The 25133-nt window shown below is 41.2% G+C and overlaps 3 protein-coding genes across 4 annotated transcripts in view; all 3 read left to right on the top strand.

Annotated features, from left to right (window-relative positions):
• The window catches only part of SMG1 (SMG1 nonsense mediated mRNA decay associated PI3K related kinase), a 62149-nt gene extending 51091 nt beyond the window's left edge, over positions 1-11058 (top strand). For both annotated transcript variants that reach the window (XM_085237303.1, XM_085237302.1), the window contains 13 exons: positions 190-416; positions 1590-1740; positions 1831-2020; positions 2253-2722; positions 3612-3749; positions 4311-4463; positions 4797-4976; positions 5189-5416; positions 5847-6058; positions 6550-6656; positions 7411-7590; positions 7693-7799; positions 8473-11058. In XM_085237303.1, the coding sequence (XP_085093429.1) occupies positions 190-416; positions 1590-1740; positions 1831-2020; positions 2253-2722; positions 3612-3749; positions 4311-4463; positions 4797-4976; positions 5189-5416; positions 5847-6058; positions 6550-6656; positions 7411-7590; positions 7693-7799; positions 8473-8550 (2421 nt within the window). In that variant the 3' untranslated portion in view covers positions 8551-11058. The remainder of the gene's footprint in view (positions 1-189; positions 417-1589; positions 1741-1830; positions 2021-2252; positions 2723-3611; positions 3750-4310; positions 4464-4796; positions 4977-5188; positions 5417-5846; positions 6059-6549; positions 6657-7410; positions 7591-7692; positions 7800-8472) is intronic.
• Positions 11059-13069: 2011 nt separating this feature from the next.
• ARL6IP1 (ARL6 interacting reticulophagy regulator 1) lies at positions 13070-18187 on the top strand. Its single transcript, XM_085237518.1, has 6 exons — positions 13070-13213; positions 15051-15184; positions 15905-16024; positions 16867-16984; positions 17655-17739; positions 17973-18187. The coding sequence occupies exons 1-6, from the start codon at positions 13178-13180 to the stop codon at positions 18089-18091; spliced, it is 612 nt and encodes a 203-aa protein (XP_085093644.1). The 5' UTR covers positions 13070-13177; the 3' UTR covers positions 18092-18187.
• A 1157-nt stretch (positions 18188-19344) lies between these two features.
• On the top strand, positions 19345-24072 carry RPS15A (ribosomal protein S15a). Its single transcript, XM_085237519.1, has 5 exons — positions 19345-19469; positions 20375-20512; positions 21074-21153; positions 22745-22830; positions 23940-24072. Exons 2-5 carry the CDS (start codon positions 20380-20382, stop codon positions 24031-24033), a joined length of 393 nt encoding a protein of 130 aa, XP_085093645.1. The 5' UTR covers positions 19345-19469; positions 20375-20379; the 3' UTR covers positions 24034-24072.
• The last annotated feature ends 1061 nt before the right edge of the window (positions 24073-25133 follow it).

Here is a 25133-nt window from a genome sequence, read left to right as displayed (position 1 = left end):
TCATTTTGGAGACTGAGAGCACTGGTTAGTCCTTTTCTGTAGCTGCGTTTAGGTCTCCTGCTTTTTATGTCACTGAAGGTACTATTTTGTCTTACCTGCATTGATTTCTGTGGTGTGAGTAGGTCTCTGGCAATAAGTAAATACAAATTACAATCTGACAAACTTATTTCTCTTTTCCTTTTCTTGAAGGAATTGAATTCCAACTTCCGGCAGATTATTTTCCCTGAAGCACTTCGGTGCTTAATGAAAGGAGAATATACTTTAGAAAGCATGCTTCGTGAATTGGATAACCTTATTGAACAAACAACTGATGGAGTTTCTTTGCAAACATTGGTTGAATCTCTTCAGGCCTACTTAAGAAATGCAGCTATGGGACTAGAGGAGGAAACACACACTCATTACATTGATGTTGCAAGGTAAATCGCTTTTTCTTTTAGGTATGAGAGAGAACGAAGACTACAGAATCATATTAGTTTATCTAAATTTGAGTATTTGAAGTATGGACTTTTTGTGCTCCAGAATATTCTTCAGCAGATTACAGTGTCCAAAGCATGCATGTTTCATCTCTGGGTTTCCATGTGTATATTTGTGCACATAAATGCATATATTTTTACAGTAAAACAAATACAGAATTATGGTAATGGAAATATTTACATCTGCTTAAAACAGATATTTGAGTTGTTTGATAGTTAACTTTTCCAATAGTATATAGTGGGAATTTTGGTTGAAGTTTTTAAAGGATAATAAGAATAGCAACTGGCCCATTATTTGTGGAAGGAACTTGTGAAAAGGAAAGTTTGTAACTATGACATGTCTCTCATCAGGAACTTTGAGTAGCTTTTGAGTAGTGAATCAGTGACTTGGTTTAAAAACAAAAACCAACGTAAGAGAATCAGTGCTTGTCCCTTTCTGAGGAAGCGATTGCTGGACAACTGAGCTAATTCCCAAAAGCTTTCTGCTGAATGAAAAAGTGGTCTTGCTGCTTCTCTTGAATTCCAATGACTCCATCAGCACTATAATGAAGTGTTTTTCTTAAGTTAATTTTCTTTCTGGTTTACCTGTTGGCAGGCCTGCTCAGCTTGTTAGTTGAGAATCAAAAATTATATAAGTGAGGGAGAGAATAAGGCCATCCTTTCAGGAGAAGCAAGCTATTAAACCGTCCCAGCCATAACCTGAGGCCTCATCTCCCACTCTTCTAGCTCATACTTCATTACGTAATTCAGTCAGTTATACCCATGTGTATTGTAAAAATGAGTACTTGTTTCTAAGGAAGGAATGGTAATATTTGCATCACTTAATATTCCTAACATTTTTTTTTTTTACCATGCTCATAGGAAGTACAGTCTATATTTTCCACCTCTATTTCCCAATGGTTCTTTAATACAGTCCTGTCCTACATAATATCCTTAACTGTTCTTATGAGTCCAGCGATAGAACTCCTATATAGAATCGTAGAGATGGGGAAGGGGTGGAACCTGTGAAAAATTCACCTTAGTTCCAATCTTCTGTAGCTGTAGGAGCAATCAGTTTAAGAAAATGCTGTTTAATTTTTGTAGACTAATTAAAAACATGTGCTTTATTTATTTAAGAGTACTTCATGCTCAGTATGGTGAGCTGATTCAGCCAAGGAATGGTTCTGTTGATGAAACTCCCAAAATGTCAGCTGGTCAGATGCTTTTGGTAGCTTTTGATGGAATGTTTGCTCAAGTGGAAACTGCATTTGGTTTATTGATTGAAAAGGTATGGATTTGTTCTTCTCAAAGTACTCTTTGAGCTTGGCATATGGCAGTTCTATAAAACAAAACAAATTATTTCCTTTATGTTGCTCAGCTAAACAAGATGGAAGTACCTGTGGCTTGGCGTAAGATCGATATAATTAGGGAAGCCCGCAGCACTCAAGTTAACTTCTTTGATGATGACAATAATCGTCAAGTTCTGGAGGAAATCTTCTTTTTGAAGAGATTGCAAACAATTAAAGAATTTTTCAGACTCTGTGGTACCTTTTCTAAAACGTTGTCAGGTAAATGAATGTTATTAAATACTCACTGTCATTTCGTCCACTGCTCATCCCATTATTTTCTGAGAATGTAGAAAGATAGATACTGTTGTTTTAATTCACCTTTCCAATGCGGTAAGTAATCAAAAGTCTTAAATAAATTCCCATAATCTTCCTGTTTTTGTAAGTCTGATATTATTTTTCTGGATGCATCTAAAGTTTAAAACAAAGATATTTCCTTTTTTTTTTCTTTAAGGAATCAGTTCACTTGATGACCAGAATGCAGTAAACGGACCTGTTCAGATTGTCAATGTGAAAGCCCTTTACAGAAACTCTTGCTTTAGTGAAGACCAAATGGCCAAACCAATCAAAGCTTTTACCGCTGACTTTGTGAGACAGCTTTTAATTGGCCTTCCAAATCAGGCTTTAGGACTGACTTTGTGCAGTTTCATCAGCGCTTTGGGTGTGGATATCATTGCTCAGGTAGAAGCTAAAGACTTTGGAGCAGAAAGCAAAGTTTCTGTGGATGATCTGTGCAAGAAAGCTGTGGAGCACAATATCCAGATTGGCAAGTTCTCACAGCTGGTCATGAACAGGGCAACAGTCCTAGCTAGTTCGTATGATACAGCATGGAAGAAGCACGATCTGGTGCGCAGACTTGAAACCAGTATTTCATCTTGCAAGACCAGTCTTCAGAGAGTGCAGCTGCATATTGCCATGTTCCAAGTAAGATCACGCCTCATGTTTCTTCCAAATTGTGCCTGTGGAAAACGAGCTTTAGCTACTGTCTAAGCACTACAGGAAATTTAGTATTTGAGCTTTAGAGTATTTTAGTGGATTTATTGAAAACTGCTTATCTTGCAAAATGCAAATGTGACAGGGTAAGTTCTTTTTAGAGCAAATACACAGTCTTTTCAGTAACCATCAAATAATTTATTAGAAGAAAATAAGTTATTAATTGGATTTTATACTCCATTAAGGTATAAGTCTAATGGAGGAGCTTGCTCAAAATCAAGGGTGCATGTTGCTGAATGTCATCCATTAACTTTCCTTTTAAGTTGTAATGTGTTAAATCTCCCCTTGCTCTCCTTTTAATCTCATGGAAAAATATAGCAGTGCTGATCCTGAAAACGTTGTTTGGCAATACTGTCACATACCTTGAACTTCACACCAGTATCCAACTGTTCTGTAGTATCAATGTTTATTTTACAGTATTTTGTAGGTTATGGTTAGAAGTTATGCCTAAGTCAGTTATTAAACTATTTTATAGAATGTAAGCAAAATTGTCTATCTTTAATGCATCATAAGTGAATTATTTCCAGATATTGATGGGCTTTTCCTTTAGATCAAGGAAATGTGAATACATAATTTCTAGTAAATTAGTGAGTGATCAACACTAAAAAATTCCTAGTCAATGAAGTGTAGGTTACAACTACTTACAATTTTTAGTATTCAGTAATGTTTTAAACTTCTGAATATGCTGGTATAACCTTTTGATATCTACTCTTTTAACCCCTAGTAATAAGGTGTAACAAAGTTCTAGAATTGCTATTTGTGAAGCAAAGTATATTGTGATGAGTTGTTGACAATCAAGTGTTTGTCTTTTCTCTTAAAGTGGCAGCATGAAGATCTTCTTATCAGTCGCCCACAAGCCATTTCTGTTACTCCTCCACCTCGTTCTGCAATTCTAGCCAACATGAAGAAGAAACTTCATACGCTCAGCCAGATTGAAGCTTCAATTGCAACAGTTCAGGTATTACTGTTTCTGAGGAGGTTGTTGAGCAGCATATTGCAATCTGACTCTAACTACCTACTGTAAGATTGCCTGCTGCCTCCAGATTATCTATTGCTCTCAAAATTTTTTCTCTTTATTCTGTGTTAAGGTTTCTGTGTGCTGTAGCTAGCCTCAGCTTTTTAAACTTTTGAGTATCAGTGTTTGTTTAAAATAAGTACCCTTTAGCATGTTGAATTCTAATTTTGTTTTTACTCATAAAGATACTGAAGTTTGTATCCTGAAGTTGAATCCAGGACTACTGGGATTTTTGTCTCATTTTTAGCTGAGAAACATGACTGATTTGCTTCCAAGCAGATTATTTAGTTTCCCTAACAATCAAATCCAGTTGTGACGCGTACTGAAAAGAAACCTTTAAACAGCATAATCTAATATTTGTCATCAATGAATACCATAGTATTTTATATATATATGCACTTATGAATGTGTCTGCATGTGTTACAGATGCATAATTTCTTCTAAGCTATAGGCTTAATGTGATACATATTGATCTATGTATGTTTTTCTTCTCCGCTAATGCAGGAGAAACTAGCAGCACTTGAAGCAAGTATTGAGCAGCGTTTGAAATGGGCAGGAGGGGCTAATCCTGCACTAGCACCAGTCTTGCAAGATTTTGATGCCACTATTGCTGAAAGAAGAAACCTTGTCCTGAAAGAAAGTCAAAGAGCAAGTCAGGTACTATATACATGGGTTTGAATTGATAAGTGTTTCACTCTTTCTTTCTTGAGATAATGGATTTATTTAGATCATTTCTTTTCCTGCTCAGCTTCAAAAGAGCAGGCATAGATAACCACATACTTCTGGGAATCCCACTTAATAACCAGTAGGAGTAATCTAAGGGAGAGATGCCACAGGGCTGGATTACCCTGAAATTATACTATTACTGTAACAGAGTGGCTTATTGCTGTATTTAAAATTCTCCCTCACAAGTATATGGAACAAATGCAGTTTGTGTAATATGCAGTTTAACTGGAATGTCTTCTTTCTCACTCTTGCTTTGATTTTCAGGTTACTTTCCTGTGCAGTAATATCATCCACTTTGAAAGTTTACGTACTAGAACAGCAGAAGCCTTAAATCTTGATGCTGCATTATTTGAACTTCTCAAACGCTGTCAACAAATGTGTTCGTTTGCATCACAGTTCAACAGCTCAGTGTCTGAACTGGAGCTTCGTCTGCTTCAGAGAGTGGTGAGTAAAGGCCAAAGCAAAATGTGGTGTTACTGACTTGCCGTAATCAGAGTTTGCAATTTTTCTTCTGTCTAAATAATGTTATATGTACCTCCTGATGGGCTGTATAGAGTTCATTCTATTAGCTCCTACACACTTGACAATAACACATTATATAATTGAATTTTATCTCTATGTGGAGCTTCAGAACTTTTTTTTCTGTTTATTTTTAGGGCACTGGTCTTGAACATCCTATTGGCAGCTCTGAGTGGCTTCACTCAGCCCTCAAGCAGTTGACACAGGAAATAACTACACAGAGAACTGTACAGGCAGAGAGAGAACAGCAAATAGAAACAGTTTGTGAAACTATTCAAAATCTGGTGGATAATATTAAAACTGTGCTCACGGGTCATAATAGACAACTTGGAGATGTCAAGCATCTACTGAAGGCTATGGCAAAGGTATGCCTGAAATGTTTTGAGCAGTAAGTTTAATAACCATGTTGATATAGGTAAAGAAAAACAATGCTTGTAATGATGTGGTTTTTAAAGTATATAGGAACATTGAAATGCATTCATGCATGTGGAGCCCAGGACTTGAATTTCTAGAGATTAAGCAAATGCTGTAACTTCTAGGGTTAGGTTAATCAAGTTCTGGTTGAATTAAGCTCCCCATTTGACAGTTTAAAGGTTTTCTTCATGTACTTTTAAAAATCTTCTTGGCTTTTCATCAGTAAAGCATTTAATTATTCCAATTTATTTTCTTGAAATATAACTACTGAAAATGATTTTTATTTTTAGCTGAGGAGTTGAAAGGGCTAAAATGCTTTTCGTTGCTGGATTTTGGCAAATGGAATAAACATTTCACCTTTTTTGCATGTGTTTGTTGCAGGATGAAGAAGCGGCTTTGGCAGATGGTGAAGATGTTCCCTATGAGAATAGTGTTAGGCAGTTCTTGGGCGAATATAAATCATGGCAAGATAATATTCAGACAGTTTTGTTTACATTAGTTCAGGTTATGGGTCAAGTCCGCAATCAGGAACATGTTGAAATGCTGCAAGAAATAACCCCCACCCTGAAAGAGCTAAAAACGCAGAGCCAAAGGTAAGAAAGTTGTCTTCTGTGAGTTGAAGAGCTGGGGCTCTTCAGCCTGGAGAAGAGAAGGCTCGGGGGGGACCTTACAGTGGCCTTCCAGAACCAGAAGGTGGCCTACAGGAAAGCTGGGGAGGGGCTTTTTTTAAGGGCATGTAGCGCCAGGACAAGGGGAAATGGCTTTAAATGGAAGAGGAGAGATTTAGACCAGATATTAGGAAGATATTTTTTACTGTGAGGACAGTAAGACACTGGCACAGGTTGCCCACCAAGGCTGTGGATGCCCCTCCTTGGAAGCATTCATGGCCAGGAGGTGTCTGTGCCTATAGCAGGGGTTGGAACCAGGTAATCTTAAACCCAAACCATTGGAATACCTAGTTGATGGTTGTCTCAAAATGCAGAAATGTTTTGACTAAATATGACTTACTCTAACCTTCTTTATGAATTTTTGGTAGCTCAAGTAGTTCAGTGAATGCTTATCAATTACATTATTTTTTTTCTAGTGTCTACAATAATCTAGTGAGTTTTGCATCTCCCTTAGTCACGGATACATCAAATGAATGCTCAAGTCCAACATCAGCTGCTACATACCAGCCAACCTTTGCTGCAGGTAACACTGAGAAAGTAGAAATATTCAAACAATAAAAATTTATACTAGAGAAGAGATTATAACTTTTTAATAAATTCTGAAGTATAGTCTTTATGAGATGATTTAAGCCTATAAATGCTAATTATTCAACATAAAGGACTGAATGACCATCTGATTAACCCTGGAGATCTGGATTTGCTCAGCAAAGCTCTATTCTGAGCTTTGTGTAAACTGAACTTTAATTTCTGTTGAAATTACTGTTAAAATTCGTGGTGATTTTGGACCTAATTCTAAAACCCTACAAATGCATTCATGTTCAAAATAATTTCCTTACTTCACAGTTCAAAGCATGAATAAACTTTCTCCTAAGCATGGATTTCTTTCTGTTTGAAAGCTTATTCTGCTCAGAGCATTTGGGCTAAGCACAATTTTCTGACTTCTGTAAAGCGCAATTACTGCATTTTTAGAACTTCCGTACCAAATGATAAAATTAGTGAGGTTACAAGAGTTCATAAAAATGTGCTTAATTGTAAACATTTTGTAGTAGAATAAAACCTCTTGCTTAATTCTGATTCAAACTCTTGCTTAATAAGTGGAAGAAATCACAAAATGGTAAGACCAAAGAAAGAAGAACTGGTGCAGAGTTTTAAAATACACCTTTAAAGTGCATTTGTTAAGAATGAAGTACAGATAACTGCATTTAGTACACATTTAGTTTTTTTCTTGCATCTAAAACATCTTTTAAATGCTTTGAACACTTGAATTTTCTTTACAGCTGTACGTAGCAATACAGGGCAGAAAACTCAGCCAGAGGTGATGTCACAGAATGCAAGAAAGCTAATTCAGAAAAATCTTGCCACATCAGCAGATACTCCTCCAAGCACAGTCCCAGGAACTGGCAAAAGTGTTGCCTGTAGTCCCAAGAAGACAGCCAGGGACCCTAAAACAGGAAAAGGTAAATACAGTTGCAAACTGGGCTTTAAAGAACAGCAACTAAAAAAGCCTCAGTTGGCTTCTATGCAGGAATGTGAAACTGAATTTTGTTTTGTGCCTTTAGCTGTGCAGGAAAGGAATTCATATGCAGTTAGTGTGTGGAAGCGAGTCAAAGCCAAGTTGGAGGGTCGAGATGTGGATCCCAGCAGGAGAATGTCTGTTGCTGAACAGGTTAGTTGAAAATAGTAAAGGTCAAATACCAGACCTTGCCTTAAACATTTGATATTAAGCATGAATTTTATATGCGTGCTGAGGTATGCCTTAAATACTGAAGTCCTGCTGTGAATGAGGAATCCCTATGGAGAGGTACTATTTAAATTCCAAAACAAGTGGAGGTATGCTGTTGTCTTGCATTACTGCACTGATTATCAAATGAGTTTGTTTCTTATATCAGGGTTACATAGACCCATGAATCAGAGAAGATTGTCTTTTGTACATCAGGATGCTAACACTTGTTTCACAGCTGTTGGTATCCAGTGAGAACATGAGGTTTGTAAAATTGTCTCAAGGACAAAGCTTGTCTGCTCACTGGTGTAACACAGCCATACTTTTCTCCTAGGACCTGTCTGTGGACTTGTGAATTTGAGAATGTTGTGAGTATGGTCAGGTTAGGGGTTATGAGTGAAGCGATGCTTGACTGCTTTTTCCCCATCCAGTACAAATTCCTGTTTCTCATGTGAACTACAGAAAGCTACCTGGATTAAGTTTACAGTGAATACAGTTTCATTTTTGTTTTTTAATGAAATTTTGTATTTGCAGGTGAAATTTGACAGTAAATGCTAAGATTTCTTAAGCACTTCAAAAATCGAGCATGTTTTAATTACTTGTTTGACCTTTTTAATAGGTTGACTTTGTGATTAAGGAAGCAACTAATCTAGATAACTTGGCTCAGCTGTATGAAGGTTGGACTGCCTGGGTATGAGTAGGGAGAAAGCAGATCGGTCTGGTTCAGCGAGGTCAGACATCCACCAGAATCAACTCGGCCTCAGGCATCCGTAGCCACACCACAGTCGGTGGTGATGCATACTGGGGCTTAATCTGAGGAAACCTAGGAAATCTCGGTGCACTGGGAAGTGAATCCTGCAGGATAGCTGCACTCAGGGATACGCTAAACACAATGGTCTGCAACCCCCAAGGTCAAGGGTGCAAGTTCACCGCTTGAGCAACACGGTTTGTCTTTCTGCTACGGAAGAACTGCAAACGTGTGTGGGGGTTTGCTGCAGAAAGAAATCGGGATGCTACAAACCGCAGAGTGATTTGGAACTCAATTCCACCTGACCCTGTGAACAATTCAGGAAACACCGAACCCTGTTCAAAGAAAAACAGAAAAAATGGGGCCACGAAGAAATCACAGCAAGGAAGATTTGATGCATTCAGATTCTTGATACTCTTGTTGCTTGGCAACAGTGCTGGTTGAGTTGACCAGTTAGTGTGGAAAAAGGCTACAAAATGTAAACTTCAGAAATGGACTGAAAGCAAAGAGCTGTACATCAGAAATACGCTGCATTGGAAGAACTTCTGAGATAGAAGAAAAAGCCTTTGTTCTCTTCTCCCTTTCCTCTTTCCTTTCTTTCTTTCCTCTCAACCTCTCCTCGCATACACCTCTCTTGGCTTCTTCTTGTAGGCTAGGCGTACTTCCAATATACTTTTTATTTCAATCCTTCTACTTCACAGTTTAGTCAAATAACAACTTCATTTTGTTTGGTTTAAAAAAAAATAAATTCCAAAAGCACTGAAAATATGGAACATCAATGATTACTTATGAGTTGGATGGTCAAATGCAAAATGTAATTTTGGTTATGTTAAAGTCATTTCTGTGATTCTATTATGTACAGTTTCTCAAAATTGTCACTGTGCATTTAAAAGTAATGAATCCTACAGGCATTTGATTTCATGTGCACTTCCCTCTGCTTGCAGTGTACACTTTTTGTAATTCAAACTGTCCCTCCAATCTCATTCTACTGTGATTGCTGTAGTTTCTTTCGTACGACGTAGCTAAACCGATGTAATCTTTACCTTTTTAAAAACCAGGATAGAGTCTCTAGTAGAGTTTTACATTGTTGATGACAGATAAACAATAAAGTGATGTTCTGGTGGAGGTAGAGTGATACGCTTTTTACTTCACTTTCCTAATACTTTTAGTTCACACTTGTAAATTATAGTGCTTCAGTTCACAGAGATGTATGTGTAATCCAAGAAATGAAGGACTCCAATTTTTGTTCAACCAGCTCTGTAAAGATTTTGGCAAAGCAAAATTACTCTACCAAGTTGATTTTATAGATGGTTGTTCAATAGCACATCCATAGCGATTCTTTCACCAAGGCTTGTTTTTAATCAGTTCTGCACTGAAAGTGTGATTATGATCAGAAAAGTCTCTCTAAAAATGGCATCTTCTCAGATCTGCTTCTCTGCCAGTTGTCTAAAATCCATCTCATTTCCTTTCTAAAGTGGGACACCTCTTGGAAAAGGCAACTTCCTTTTCTTACTGCAAATAAATGTAATTTGGGTACAGCTGCAGACTCTTACAGGTTCTGATAATTGAAGCAGAAATGCACGCTGGTGTTGTCAACCATTTGCAGTGCTACATATAAAGTTTCTCTTTGGTAAACTGAATTCATTGCACACAGCTGCTGAAAAAGGATAAATGTAGGGAGATCCTTTATGCCATTTCAGTCTATTTTCAGAGTAAAAATACACCTTAAATACAGCTTTTTTTTTTTTTTAAATCAAAATTTCAGTACTGCAGGATTTGAGCCAAGTTCATTCCTGGCAAAAAGGTTCATTCAACTGAATGGATTTGAAGCAGTTTGTCTAAGTAGAAAGCGTGGCTAGTGATTTTCGGATACCATGAATTAACACCAGGCACAAGTCACAAACTTGCAGAATTTCAGTGTTTGCACTATGCTTGCTGCTTTGCCTCCTCAGTAGGTCTCAGAATTAATTCACTTTCTCCAACTTTTCATGGACATGCACTTTTGAAGTGTAAGGATTTTCAGAAGACACACGGCCTTCTTTGCAGTCTGATTGCCTGACTGTGACTGTAGGGAAGCCACAGGCTTCATATTTAACAATACCCGTGCAAATGCATTCCACTCATTGCTTCCTGAACCCTCTGCCGTGCTGTTGCATTGCAAGAAGGAAGGTGTTTGAATGTTGCAGTGAAGAACGTTCATATGCAGAACGAGACACGTGATGCTGTTCGTCCTTTTATTTTTTTCTCCAGTTAAAAATAACCTTACGAACAATCTGTTTGGAGTACCATAGTGACAAGAGTGTTATACATGCTGTTTTATTTCTTGGAAGCCGGGGGCAAGGGAGGGGTAATGCACTCACCTGTGGCTCATGTATTATACCTCTGCCATCCAGAAATGAAACACTTGTGTGGAGATGGGTTCTTTACTGCGTAATTTAATAAAGTTTTAAAAAGAAACATGCGCACTCATAATTTCCTTGTATGCCAAACTACTCATGGTGTTGAAAAAAGGGGGAGAAGAATAAAATAATATAAACTAAAATAAAACAAATCAGCTCTGGTCTGTTACTCTGAAAACAGATTATGTGCTTCCATGTGGCATGTTAAATAAGGCTGCATTAATTGCAGACATTGTATTTTGGAAGACACAGTAACTTCATTATTTCAGTTAGGAAAATGCTTCCTACCCCTCTTTGTGTTTTTTTTTGTTTTGTTTTGTTTTAATTTTAAGAAAAATGTGAGAAAATATCTTGTAAGTCTTTGTTATGAAGCTGCTATGGAGGCATTGGTGACACATACGTGAGGACGTGTGCACATACTCCACCATAACCATAAATCCAGTGCAAAGTACATCTGGCCATGCTGTCTGAGCAAACTTCAGTGCTTCAAAAGTGTCTTGTATTGCAAATAAATAAAACAGTCATTTCTGACTATTAGCAGCTATTCCCTTTTAGGAATTAAAGAATCATACTAGCAGAAATATTTAAAATGACACTGTCATTCATTTTCTGCTTTCTTAAAACAGCATCCAATTGCCACGTGAAATATATATAGTGCCTTTAGTGGAGAAGTTATTCAGGAGTATGCCCATAACACTTTACTAAAGAATGTTATTGAAAAAGACTTGTTGCACACAAAATTATTGTTGTACTGAAATGTATCACTGATCAGGGCAATTTTGCCATCCACCAGATCCACCTTTTATTACTAGCATAGGGAAGAAGTCTGGGAGGTACTTACTGCGTTAGTTTGAATAGGTGAGGTGTGATGAGCGGGCAAAAGATGTAACGTAAAATTGATGTCTGCTAAAGGGGCACAGAATTGAATTGTTCCTTTTAAGGGAGCCTTGAAGTTAGTTTGGGCATTGGATTCTCCGTGTGCTAAGGAAGAACGCGTCGTGCTGCAGTGTGATCTGCACTGAGGTACACAGGAAGCAGTCTGCTTTCTGTAGCTCAAGTAATGCATGGTAGATGGTAAACAGGTAAATGGCACTTCTGTGGGCCTGCTGCGAGGGGAGAAAAGCTGCATTGGGGCCCTGAGGTGGGTGCTGGCATTCAAAGGCTACTGTGAAGTTAATGTCTGTCTGACGGTGGGGATGGAGGTGGTAGCATTCCTGCCTTTTTCCAGTGGTAAGTACTCATTTACATGGAGAGAACCGTACAAATGGTGAATGCGGGCAGGAGCTGCAGGCACGTTGTGTTCTGTTCGTGCCTACTTCCTCACAAGGCTTCCATCAGAACGACTGCTGGCATCGCTTCCTCGGGAAATCAGCTTTTGTTCCAGCCTTGCTGTGGTGCAATTACGGAGCTGGAGGATGGATTCCATCACTTCTAAGTGCAAAACAGTGCATGTAGACATGCTTAGCTTTCAATAATGCATGTAGACATGCTTAGCTTTCAATAATGTGTTAAGTAAATATGAAAGTTGTTTGGAAATGTATGCTTGCTTTACACACAATCTTTGCACAGCACATGCTGTGCTCCTGAAGCACCACACCGCATCCCACTGCACCGCCGTGTCTGCCCTGCTCTTCTGGGGGCCGGGGAGAAGGGATGCCAAAGCACTGCAGTTTGAGCCCGGAACGACAGCCTTTCGCCCTCCTTTTGGCGCAGTTATGTTCTAGAAACTGTGATGAAGCCGGGATGGCTTCTGGAAGCAATTACAGCAGGCTGGGCCGTGCTTCTCCAGCAGACACGGCTTCATGCTTGCTTGCCTACTAGTGATCCCGGTATTTAGGTTATGTTACTTTTTCAGCACGTCTCAAGCGTTGACGGTTCTGAGCTGCTCGAGAACCAGTCCGGCCCTCACAAGACCCGACCGCACGCCCCTAACGCCCGCTACTGCCGCAGTCGCATTGCGACGGAGGGGAGGGAGGAGGCGGGGACACCCCACGCTGATTAGCTGGCTGCCTCTGTTCGAATCCCATCAGCCAATCGGTTTCAGCCGGAGCGCGGCGGGAGCTCTGGGATTGGTCTGCGTCGCTTTCGAGTCGGCCAATCATAACGCCGAAAAGGGGCTGCGGAAGCTACAAGGGGCGGTGGCGGCGGGCGTGGCCGCGCTGCGAGGGCCGAGCAAGATGGCGGAGGGCGACAACAACAGCGTCTACCAGTTGGTCAGTGCGGCGGGGCCGGCGGCTCCTCGGGTCGATCGGGGTGCCCGGAGCCCCTGCCTGCGGGTGGGCGAGGAGGAGCCGGCGGTCTCGGGGAACCGGGGCGGCACGCTGCCGGGCCGTCTGGGCGCAGACGATCGGCTCCGTGCGCACCCCTTCGCTGCGGGCGGCCGGCCGGCTGCACGGCGGGCTGCTGTGCGGGGTTGGCCGCGGGAGCCGCCCGCGTCGGGCTCCGCTGCTCGCCGGCCGCCGGAGCTCATCGCCGTGTGCGACCTGCGGGGCTGACGTTAAATATTCACGTCTGTGTGTGGCGGCGGCTCTCGGCTGCGCCGTCGGCCGGGGGAACCGCGTTACGCTGAGCGGGGCGGGAGGTCCGAGCGGCGGGCGGGAAGAGGTTGAGGGGGGGAAGCGCTGAGGTGTTATTGATCGTCTGGGAGGTGGTGAGAGGAACGCGGAGAGTGGAAGAGAAGGCTGGGCGCTGCGGAAGGAGCGGTTGGGACTGCGTTTCAACGGCGCGTGCGGTATTCTGGGGGTGGGAGCTGTGCTCAGAGCAACGGCATTTATGGAAGCTCGGTTTGTTCAGAGGGGGGAAAAACAAGCGATTGCACAGTGCGGGTGGGCAGGATCTGGAGTGAAGGAAGGACGGGTGCTGGCAAAGCTGCCCTTCAGCTGCCGTCTGTGCCTGTCCCGGTGGAAAACAGCTCCGGACAGTTGGTTCAGACTGTAGTTAATAATGCTGTTATATTCCTGCGTGCTCCCCGTTGCACTTTCTCCTGCTCATAATGATAAATGCAGACAAGTAATAAAGCAGAACAGCTGGCTATAAAATATCCTATGGAGAACCTGCTTTCTCTTTTTTTAATGTGAGGATTTGTGTTTATAACATAAAATGTATGTAATGAGCTGGAAGGCATTCAGCAGTCTGTCAGATAGCCTTCCATTTCCCTCGGTGTTGAACTGTAACTTTTGCAGGAATTTCTGATAGAATCCCAGAGGTAAGCTCTGCTTTGCAATGGCAGCTGCACTCAGCTGTCCTTGTTCTAAACCCACTCTGTCTTTGTGCAGCATATGTGCAGGGTTGGGTGACTTTTAACCCATGACTGTGTGGGAATGTCAGTTCCATCCGTGGTTACACGAGTGCTTTAATCTGGGATCCCTCTTTTTTCCTAGGGCTCACTGTTAAGCTCTGCTAAATGCAGAACACCTGAGGTGAACTGCTTAGGGAGCTGCTGTCAGAGCAGATGGGGCCTCTTCACAGAGGATGTGTGGGGAGGAATGGAGGCACAATGCAGGAGCAGGAGTGTAAGGGCTGCCTGTTCTGTTTTGGCAACTCATGGGAAAACTTTTTATTTGTGTTCTAGTGTGTTCAGTTTGGTAACTTCCACGTTACAGTTCTGCATCTTTTCATCTGTTTTCCACATAACAAAAATGGATGTTGGACAGCAATTAGAGAACTTTAATATGTTAAAGTTATTTTTGAAAATACCTATATTTAAAATATCTCTCACATGCCAGGAAAACTGCAGCTTTGAAGGACTTGTCCTTTGAAAGACTTGACTTTCTGCTAAACTGGGCAAGGGAGCACCATAAAGGGGCAAAACACCTCAGTAAAGTCTGCAGGGAGGTGTTGTTTGGTCTGGTGAGATGTGCTACTGCTTCATTATGTTCTGGGCTATTTTAAAGTACCTATTCTACAGTGTTATAGCAGTGAAAATTTGTTATTAATAATTATTCTGATTTATGACTGAGATCTTTGCGACTCTTTTAGCTGTTGCTGTGTGGGAACTAATCTGATCCTCTGCTTAGAAATCATGCCTTCTTCCCTTTTTTTTTTTTGTAGGCTGCAGAGACAGCTAGCTTGGAAGAGCAGTTGCAAGGATGGGGAGAAGTGATCTTGATGACTGATAAAGTTCTTCGTTGGGAGAGAGCCTGGTTTCCTCCAGCACTGATGAGTGTTGTTTCATTTTCTTTCCTGTAAGTAGCTCTGTGCTCTCATGGCTGGTAGCAAAGCTACTAAACACATTGGGACTATTAAGACCGCTTTAAAAGACCTCTTTATTAAGAAGGCTCTTCAGGTTCTGTTTCTGAATGTATGTAAACTATGAAAAGGAAAACCTAGAAGTACTGGGAAGAGGAAGTAACACCATGGCTCAGATCCTGCCCAGAGGGGGGCGGTGCTTTTTGCAGATGTTTGTCAGGCCTGATTGCTGTAGGTTTTCACTGGGTTCAACTCTATGCCCTTCGTTGGTGTGTTCATGTTCTGCCCTCATCCTTTCTATCCTGATTCTTAATCAAATCTGGCCATCTTCTGTGGCTTATTCCTGAAGCTCACACATTGTGGTCATAAAGAAAAACAAGCTTCCATAGGGCAGGCTTTCCTTACTAGATATTCTTTGTCTTTGGTGTGGTTTTTAGGGACAAGTTTGGATGGTTTTACACAACTTAGAGAAAGAGGGGAAAGGAGCTGTAGGCTGAGAATAACTTAGGAGCAGGGTGGGAGGTTGTTGCCTTTCTCTTCGCTAGAGATACAGTCAGGAGATTTGAGCTTGCTGAGGCTTCTGCTCATGACTGTGTAACATTATAATAGTCTGAGCGGCTCTTAGTTGCCACATAGATGTAAGTGCAAGCAATGAGTGTTGGACAGTCATATTTAGCAGTCAGTGTCCATAAATCATCTCAATGTTGTTTTTACAGGATGATCTACTACTTGGATCCATCTGTTCTTTCAGGCGTCTCCTGCTTTGTTATGTTCATCTGTTTGGCTGATTATCTTGTTCCTGCTCTTGCACCCAGAATCTTTGGCTCCAACAAATGGTGAGGAAAGCCTTAAATTAAAATAGCCTGAGTGTAAAGAAATTGATTTCTATCCAAGTGAATATCTGAATTGCAAGTGTTAAATGATTCCTGTATAGTCAGTGTCATTGTCAATCTCTGTGGTTTATGAATTGAGGACACTTGTAAAATGCCCTGCGTTCTTCTTTTACTGAAGTAAAACTACTACAACATAATCTTTATTGTTCCTTCTCTTCTAGGAAAGTAAGATTTTATTTTTGAAGGAATAGGGGCATGCTTTGTTCTATTAAAGATGTTCGTTCTGCAAACTGGTTTGTACTACTTAACAGATAATAGGTGCCAACATCTAAAATATGAAAGGAACTGTGTTCTTTGTTTTAGAATAGCACTTGTAAATGTGATGTAAGTAGAGTGATGTACAGGAATCTTAAGAGTACAAATGTGATCATAAGTGATTGAAATATATTCAGAGAAGGACAAGGCTTCTGTAAAAACAGTAAGCTGAAGGAGAACCTTATTTGAACTGAATTTTGGATTAAAAATAAATTGTTGTGTATCTGCTCTAAATTAACTAGTTCTTGTCTGTCACTGTGCCAACAGAAGAACCCAAATAATTGCACACAGCAGATAAAGTTGAAATTCATTGTTCTTCTGACTAGAATAGGAGTTGCAGTTTTGGAGCTCATTTGAGAGATTCAGTGTACTTAATTTCATAGGCATTGCTGAGTAAAAAGAAGGTACAAAACTGAGTGTAGCAAGTGTCGAGATAGGTACTTATTTTTCTGCTGGGAAATAGTATAGGAGAGTTCTTAAGTTTCAGATGACAACATGAATTCTTATTCCTGGCTTCTCTTTATTAAAAGGACTACAGAACAGCAGCAAAGATTCCATGAGATTTGCAGCAATTTGGTCAAATCTCGTCGCCGAATTGTTGGGTGGTGGAAACGTCTTTTCGCGCTGAAGGAAGAGAAGCCTAAAATGGTATTGAGTTCCAGGGGTGGTTCTCTCTGTCACTGTAAAATATCTCTTTGCTTTGTTCAGCCTTAAGCGTTTTAGCAGAGAACGTGTCTGAATAGAGTATTTCAGAGTGCAAACTGACTGTTCTACCTGTCATTTAATGTGAGTCACACCTCTTACTGAAACCCTGAGTGGCAAGATTCTCAACCTGGAACGTGCACTGTTGTTCAGTATGAGCATACCCCTGATACTAAGATAAATTGTGTTTCTTTGGGTAATTTTTTTTGCAACAGAGCTTGTAAAAAGCACATTAAGATTGTTGTGTTCAGTGTACTACCTGTCTGAAAAGCTAGACCTTAATGTTTCAGCTTAGTTACATTAATTAATAGTTATACTGGTCAGAAAGCTTCAAGTGCTGCGTGAAGCACAAGTTGTATGGATATGGGGATTGCACAGTGTGAGGGCTATATACAGCTGCCATACTGTAATAAAAGTAATAGTGCATTAAATAATTGAGAATGTACAGATGTAGTCTCTGCAGTCTCAGTTCTAACAAGCCTGTGCATAGATATTGCATGTGGAGAGGCCAGCGGACTTCAGTCTAGTTTTAGACTTTGAAATATTGCTCCATACTGAAGAGAAGGATGAGAATTTCCATCAGATCAGTGGTAACTGTTCCCTTTTCTTTTTTCAGTACTTCATGACCATGCTTTGTTCTCTTGCTGTGGTTGCCTGGATTGGACAGCAGGTTCACAACCTCTTTCTGACATATCTTATTGGTAAGTGTGTAGTGTGCAAAACAGATCCAACTTTGTTAGCTGCCTAAAATGGTATGAGGCTGGTGGAAGTGAAATGTGATTATTTGCGTGGGGTGGTTTTCTTTTTAACCTGGGACATTTACTTGTGTGTTCAGATAGTTGATGGGGCTTAAGGGAGGCAAGGAGTTGCCAGGTGACAGAAGACAGAAGTTAAAACGTTAGTAAATAATTGATTTTTTTGTTTATTTCTGCAGTAAGTTTCTTGCTACTGTTTCCTGGACTGAACCAGCATGGGATCATTACAAAGTATGTTGGAATGGCAAAAAGGGAAATAAACAAACTGCTCAAGCACAAGGAGAAGAAAAATGAGTGAAGACTTAAGTGCTGTTTGCTCTTGTAGAAGGTTTTCTTGGGAACAGTTTTGTGAATTGATGTATAATTAAGATAATAGAAGTTGTATTGCTCACTGGCTTACCTTTTTTTATTGGCTCCAATGAGTTGAAAATGTCACTCTAGCATCTGCTATGGGTTTGTCTCTCTTGTAGGGTTCTGTATCTGATTTCATATGAAAGATCTTAACCTTTGACATGTGGAGCTTAAATTCTTCACCAATTTAAGAAGCCTCATAAGTACCCTGTCTCAAAAACTTACTGCAATTGATCACAGCATTTCCATACCTGTTAGCTTCACCAGTTAATGGTTTATGGTTACAGCAAGTACAAAGGCGTTCTGAAAGCTTGCACTTCTCAGCAGCTTGTTACTACTGAGTCTTGTGGAAAGAAGACAAACTGAATAAATGATGGTAGTTGAGCGTGCCTGCCCTCACGTGGGGCAGGAGGTGGTCCTGTTATCTCACTGAATGTTTGCTTTCTGTGGCAGCATATGCCAGACTGCCTGCTGAACTGGGATCTGGAGTACATAGATTTCTGGTAGAGTTATTTAGCTGTAGTACAAACTTCAGTTTGTTGCACTGAGACTGTAGAGAGCGAGTTAAGGTGTGTGTGTGACCTTAATAGCTGACTGTTCTAAGAACTGCTGTCATGGAGCCATGTAGCACGTTTGGTTTTATGAATGTTGTCTGTGTACAAAATCACTCTGGATGCACTCGGTCTGTCTGTTGTAAATAAGGCTGAGTGCTCTGCTTTTCTATCTCCTCCCCTCCTTTTTTTTAAAAACAAACAAACTTTTTTTTTCTTTGAAAAGCTAAAACCTGTGTTAATGCATTTTAAAAGTTTACTGTTTTAAAATGAAGTCTCCTCAGTGTATTGTAACTGTTGAGTAGGTAAATATAGACTAATGAGAAACTTCTCAGACTCGTTCTTTGTGACTGTTTGGAAGGTGATGGATGTGGATCTCGAGAACTGGAAGAACTGGAAATAGCGTTTGTCGCGCAGTTGTACCCGCACGGCGTGCGTTTGTCATCCCTCGCTGTAAGCAGCAAACTTGGCAGCCGGGCCGTGGTGCCGCGCGCAGTCGGTTATCGCGGCTCTCAGAGGCTGCGGGCAGACCGGCGAACCGCGGCGCAGCGTCCGCGTTGCTATAGGAGCGCGCGTGGCGGCGTCGGCTCGGAAGTGCGCCACTGCGTTCTCACCAATGGGGATGGCCGAGCTCGGCGCGCGGCGCCTTCCGGATAGGATGTCGAGTCTCGCGAGATCGCGTCGGGCGGCGCGCGCGCCACTCCGCGCTCATGGCTTTCCCATAATCCCGCGCGGGCGCCCGGCCTCTTCCTTTTCCGCCATCTTGCCGCACCGGTGAGTAGGGCCGCCGCTTCGGCCCGGCCGCCATCCGCCGCGCTTCCGCCCCATCCTCGCTCCTCCGCCGCTCCCGCTCCCCTCGCCGGGGGCCCGAGACCGCGCCCGAGCGGTCCGGCCCGCTTTGAGCCCTCGGCGTCATCCCTGACGCTCTGTAGAACCTCCGAAGCGGCGGGTGGGGGAGAGCCGCCTGCCAGCCCAGAGAGACGGAGGGAGGGGGGCTGAGGGCGGCGGCGGGCCCGGGCCGGGCGCGGGGCAGGGCGGCTCGGCGGGGAGCTCTCGGCTTAGAGGCGGAAACCCGCGCGTGCGCTACGAGCCGGCCCGCTCCGGGATGGCCGTTCCGGGTCCCCCCAGCAGCAGCGCCCGCCTGGCTCCAGCAGCACGCGGAACGGTGGGGTCCGGGCACGGCCCGCCTTGTGCGCGGAGTGCTCGTGGCCTTAGCCCTGCGATGCAGGAGGTGATGCACGGTCTCCCTTTAAGAGCGGTTCATCCTGTAATGCCTTTTTTTGTTACCTTTTTGCAGGTAGGAAAGCTAAGCAGTATCTAGATTATTAATACCATGTGTGACATGCTTTTTGGATGGGGTTAATACGGAATTTTAAAATCTAAACCATTCCCCTGGAAAAGACGTTGATGGCATATTGCTTGTTACATGCTGCTTGTTAAAAATCTTTGTGTGTGTGTGTGAATAAAATCCAAGTTGAAGTCCTGATGTGTGTGATTTTCAAAGTTGTGACAGTATTTGAATTCTCTTGAACAAACCTGAGCGTGTGTTGTGACTTGCTAAGGCTGAGTGCAACTTTCTGTTACTTTTTGGACCTTAAGCTCTAAAATATGCCTCAGAAGTGCCTCTCAATGTGGCTGTGATGGATGCGTGTGTATAACTGCCTCTCTCCTCCCCACAGGCACCATGGTGCGCATGAACGTTCTGGCCGATGCTCTCAAAAGCATCAACAACGCAGAGAAACGTGGGAAACGCCAGGTTCTCATTAGGCCATGCTCCAAAGTAATCGTCCGGTTTTTAACTGTGATGATGAAGCATGGTGAGTGTGGACCACAGCACTGATATTTCTTTCATTTACGGTTCCTGTGTAGTTGACTTTAGCGAAGGAGATCTTTGGGTAAAGTTGGAGCATCTTACTGAATTGATGTTATGTGTGGGGTCATGTTTTTAGATGAGTGTGCTGTTAATTGCTGGGAGGAGGGAGGAAGCGGAGTATGGTTTTTGATTGTAGTATTCTATATGCATTCTGAATAATGGAGCTACCCAGAACATTCTGCAGGAATGAGACAAGTTCTGGAAACAAAAGCCAACCAGAAAAACCCTCACAGCAGTAATTCTTCTTCAGTGTTTTAGTTGTGTTTCAGCTTTACAGAATGTAGTCAAATACAACTGTGCTTCAGTATAGTGGAACCATACGAGTTTGTACACTCAAGTTAGTCTTAATTGCTGAAAACTTCTGAAATTCTGTGGATGATGTTTTCTTCAGGTGGTTTTTGACTTAAATCAAGATGCTTGAAGTGGTTTTGGATAGCTTGGTAAAGTGAACTGTATTGTAGCTACGTATCATGTTTTGATTTGTCTGTTTTCTAATCTTTCCTAGGTTACATCGGTGAATTTGAGATAATTGATGATCACAGAGCTGGGAAGATTGTTGTCAATCTCACAGGCAGACTCAACAAGGTAGGCTTTGTTTTCCTGAATTCAGTTCTCTAGGAAGATGTGTAAATGAGGCCTTTTTGTCTGCTCTAATTCTGAAATAATTACTTGTGAGAACTTGGCATTTAGTTAGGTCTGTGTAAGTGAGAGTAATCTGGCTGTTATCAGTAGTTATCGGATGTTATGTTTCCTAGATATGTATTAGTATGGTTGACTTAATTACCACTAAATGTGCAATACATAAGGTAGATTTTTGGAAGTCACTTTTCAGCTGTATTTCTCGTTAGGGGCTTTCTGCCTACCCAGTGATTTCTCTGTTAAGTTATCTAGAATAGTTTTGTCCCAAGATAGCAACTTTGCTTTCCAGTTGGTGTTTAATACCTCTAAATAGTGAGGAGATGAGCATTTCTACTGCTGCTAAGGTTGGCTTTGCTTGTGGTTGAGGCAGAGTGAAATGTTGTGATAATCAGTGCTTTTTGGGTTCCTGGGGTGTATGAATCATTGTTGTGTTTGGGCATTTTTTTAAATGCATTTGACTTAAAACATTGAGCTGTCTACTTCTGTGATGAATTGCTATGCACAGAGTCATAGAATCACCAAGGTTGGAAAAGGCCTCCAAAATCATCCAGTCCAACCTTCCACTGTCACCAGTATTTCCCACTAAGCCACAGTACAACATCCAAACGTTTCTTGAGCATGGATGGTCATTGTTTCCAATGAAGCTATTCGAGTGAGAGGTGGTTTTCAAGTAAAGAGATGTAAATATTAATTGGCCGGAAGATGTTGGGGGGGCTATCTCTGTGATGAGCAACTGTTGCAGCTGAGAATGTTTGAGTGTAGTAGCAGGGAATTCTGACTCCACCCCAGTTTCTAGTGGCATATGTCTGTAATAAGAATAATAGAGGTCATATTTGAGTACGGTGTTTCTTGAGGTCTTTCTGGATGATTTTGTATCAGATTTTGCAATTGGATGTGATGTTTCTTCCAGTAGCTGCAATAAGGAAAGAAGCTACTTGGTTCAGGAAGGTGTCAGTGCAATCAGGTGTACTCTGCTTTTGCTCTTGGATGTTAAGGTTGTTCGAGCCAGTGAGGTCACTAGAGGTGGTCATGGTTGATAAGTAATAGGATTAACTTGAAAGTGCTGGTAACTTCTGCGCGTGTTAATTTCTCTTTGTTTAACATTACAGGTGTTTCTGCTAACTCTTTATAATGATTACTCAAGGACAGTTCACTTCTGATGTCAGGTTGTTGATGATATAGGGTACTCCTTAACCTTTAGTAGTTTATAGCATGCTTTTGTGCTCTCCCAGCTGTACCAATTAAATTATTAGTGTAGCCTCAACAGCAGTATATATCTCTCCATTTAGGCAAGAAGGAAGAGACAAGGATAAAGAAATAAAAGCTGAATAACTGCATGAGAGCTTTGACTTCTGTCAAAGAGAGAAAGCCATTCCGTACGATGGAATAGGGCACATGCTGCTTGATACTCTCTAGTCTTTTGCTGCTGATTACCTTTTAATTGCAGTTGAATTTTTTCATTCAGAGGGCTGGAATGACAAACGTACAGATCCAGTTTATATAGTTCTCTGGTTTGTAATGGAATTCTGTTTTATAGTGCGGTGTAATCAGTCCCAGATTTGATGTTCAACTGAAGGATTTGGAAAAATGGCAAAACAACCTGCTGCCTTCACGTCAGTTTGGGTAAGTATGGAGAGGAGTTAAATCTGTCATACATAATCTGATTTCTTTTTTTTAACTACTGCCTGAATTAGATTCACCTGATGCCTTTCATCTCACTAGTCTGAAAGCAGATAAGAGTAAAAATTCAGCTTCGATATAAATGCTTTTTAATCAGTTCTGAAGGAGTGCTACTAAGCAAGAACCTTTTTTGTTGTTTCACCATTTCCTTAGTCTAGAGGATTTTTGTTCCTTATTTTACTTTTATGAATGGCCATTTATAGATGAAAGAGTAGGAAGAGATGAATGGGATTAGGTTGCACTTTTGTGATTGTGTTTAAGTTGATTAAATATGAATTAATGTAAGACTCAACTTCTTCAGTTCTGAATATCCAAAACATAGAAAATGTTACAATACGTTTTTCTTTCCCCAAATTCCCTAAATTGAGAATAATAAATTGCAGTGGCTCAGCTAGTCTGCCCTGTTGGAGGCAAGATTAACAGTTCCTTGTCATTTCTTTTCTTAAAGCTCCAGTGATAAGCTGAGTAGTCAAGCTGTACCTATCTAGCTTGCTAGTATGTGTTGTCATACTGAGATTTTTCAAGAGTATTTATAGAGCAGTGGGAAGAGGTTTTCAGACATGAAGCTGTGTGAACTATGCTGATAATCCAAATGTTGGCATTAGAAGTCACTAAAGCTGCTTCAGTTGTCAGTCCAGGTTCAGGTACTCATCTGTGGAAGCATGAGCAGTGTTCGAAGCACTGAGTGACAAAGCCTTCAGAGCTGGCACCATAGCAACTCTTATCTGCTCTGAAGAAAGAACTCTCCTTGAAATAGAAGCAGACTTTGCCTATAAACTATAGGCTTCCCACCACTAGAACAGCAGAACTGACTTTACATTAGGAATGTATGATGAAACTGAAGGGAGAACAGAAGCCTGTAAATGTACTTTGTGTGCTTCACAACTGGGAGGAGTTTCTTTTTCGTTCTCTGATAGCATGCTGTCTGTGTTATGTCCTTTCTGAAAAAAACATCTTTCTGTTGTAGTACAAAAATTAAGTTAGTGCCATCAGCTCTGCATGAACATGGAAGAAAACTGACAATAAACTGAACATGTGTTCTTCCTCAATAGGTACATAGTACTGACAACCTCAGCTGGCATCATGGACCATGAGGAGGCTAGGCGAAAACACACAGGAGGCAAAATCCTGGGATTCTTTTTCTAAAACTTGTAAAAGAGGATACTAATAAATTGTTCAAACGGACTCTGCTGTTTCCAGTTGGTATTTCAATAACTTCTAATACTACCTGCAGTAGTGCTTGTAACAGACAGCTCTTGTGCTTCAGTTCGGCCTTTACTTCAAATGATGCTGAGATTCCACACTGTCCTTGTTCACGATTTTCTGTTAATGATACAGCATGCTATTAATTGTTACCATTTTTTGAATGACAGGTAGGGGTAGCTCTACAGAATAGCCTCAGTAGGGAAGTTACAATGTTAGACTGTACTCTGCTATCCTGAGTTGGAATTGCTCCTTGCTTTTTAGGTCACCATAGTTACATGAGTGTGACTCCTCTTTTCACTTTCAGAATAAGTGGAACATGCCTTTCCAGAAGCTATTTCCTGCTTGTTAAGATTACTTAAGAAGTTGTGAGATGCAAGATGGTGAAATAATTAGATGGCTGGAGTTTGACATTAGATCACAAACTTCTTTTAAATCTTACAGTGTTAAGGAGCAATTGAGGTATAAGGTTCAATTGTTTTTTTTTCCTTTCGGTTTGCTGCTTTGTTGGTCCTCTGTACCATCAGAATTTTGGGCAGGGTAGTTGCTGTGCAGCTGCTTTGCGTCTTGCCCTGAGGGTGTAACTGTTTGGGATCTCTCAAAATGTCTGAAGAGAGAAAGAAAGAATGAATATATTTGGTATGGAATGAGTTGCTACCTTAATTTAGGTAGGTGATGTGTAGCATAGTGTACTCAATACAGAAATAGCAAATTTCCTTAAAGCAGCACACAGAGCAGCTGACTGCAGCTGAAGAGCTACTTGTAGATGGTAAGATGGTTGAAATGAGAAGTAATGGGCTTCTGGATTGGTTGCCTTGTTCTTTTTAAACTAGTTTGTAACTAAATAACCTATGTCAGTTTAGTTTCTTATTCCTATGTGAGCAAACTGGTCTTAACTCTAGGTAGGCTGTCCAGTCTCACCGATTGTGGGTCTTTGAGGAGCAAGAAGCTAGCAACTATGCTGCAATGAATAGTTACCATAAATATTGTAGTAGTTACCATATATATTGTTAGTGCCCTTCACCAGAGACTTACAACTTACC

This window comes from Meleagris gallopavo, chromosome 16 (assembly GCF_905368555.1).
Source record: "Meleagris gallopavo chromosome 16, MGAL_WU_HG_1.1, whole genome shotgun sequence".
Taxonomy (NCBI): Eukaryota; Metazoa; Chordata; class Aves; order Galliformes; family Phasianidae; genus Meleagris; species Meleagris gallopavo.
Note: the sequence above shows the minus strand (reverse complement) of the source record. Positions and strands in the feature narration are given on the sequence as shown.

Bases quoted from the DNA above. Each gene is read 5' to 3' on its own strand.
- ARL6IP1 (XM_085237518.1), top strand. From the start codon at position 13,178: ATGGCGGAGGGCGACAACAACAGCGTCTACCAGTTG. The intron at 16,985-17,654 runs GTATTGAGTTCC...TTCTTTTTTCAG, and splicing joins AGGAAGAGAAGCCTAAAATG to TACTTCATGACCATGCTTTG. The intron at 17,740-17,972 runs GTAAGTGTGTAG...TTATTTCTGCAG, and splicing joins CTTTCTGACATATCTTATTG to TAAGTTTCTTGCTACTGTTT.
- RPS15A (XM_085237519.1), top strand. From the start codon at position 20,380: ATGGTGCGCATGAACGTTCTGGCCGATGCTCTCAAAAGCATCAACAAC. The intron at 20,513-21,073 runs GTGAGTGTGGAC...AATCTTTCCTAG, and splicing joins AACTGTGATGATGAAGCATG to GTTACATCGGTGAATTTGAG. The intron at 21,154-22,744 runs GTAGGCTTTGTT...TCTGTTTTATAG, and splicing joins TCACAGGCAGACTCAACAAG to TGCGGTGTAATCAGTCCCAG.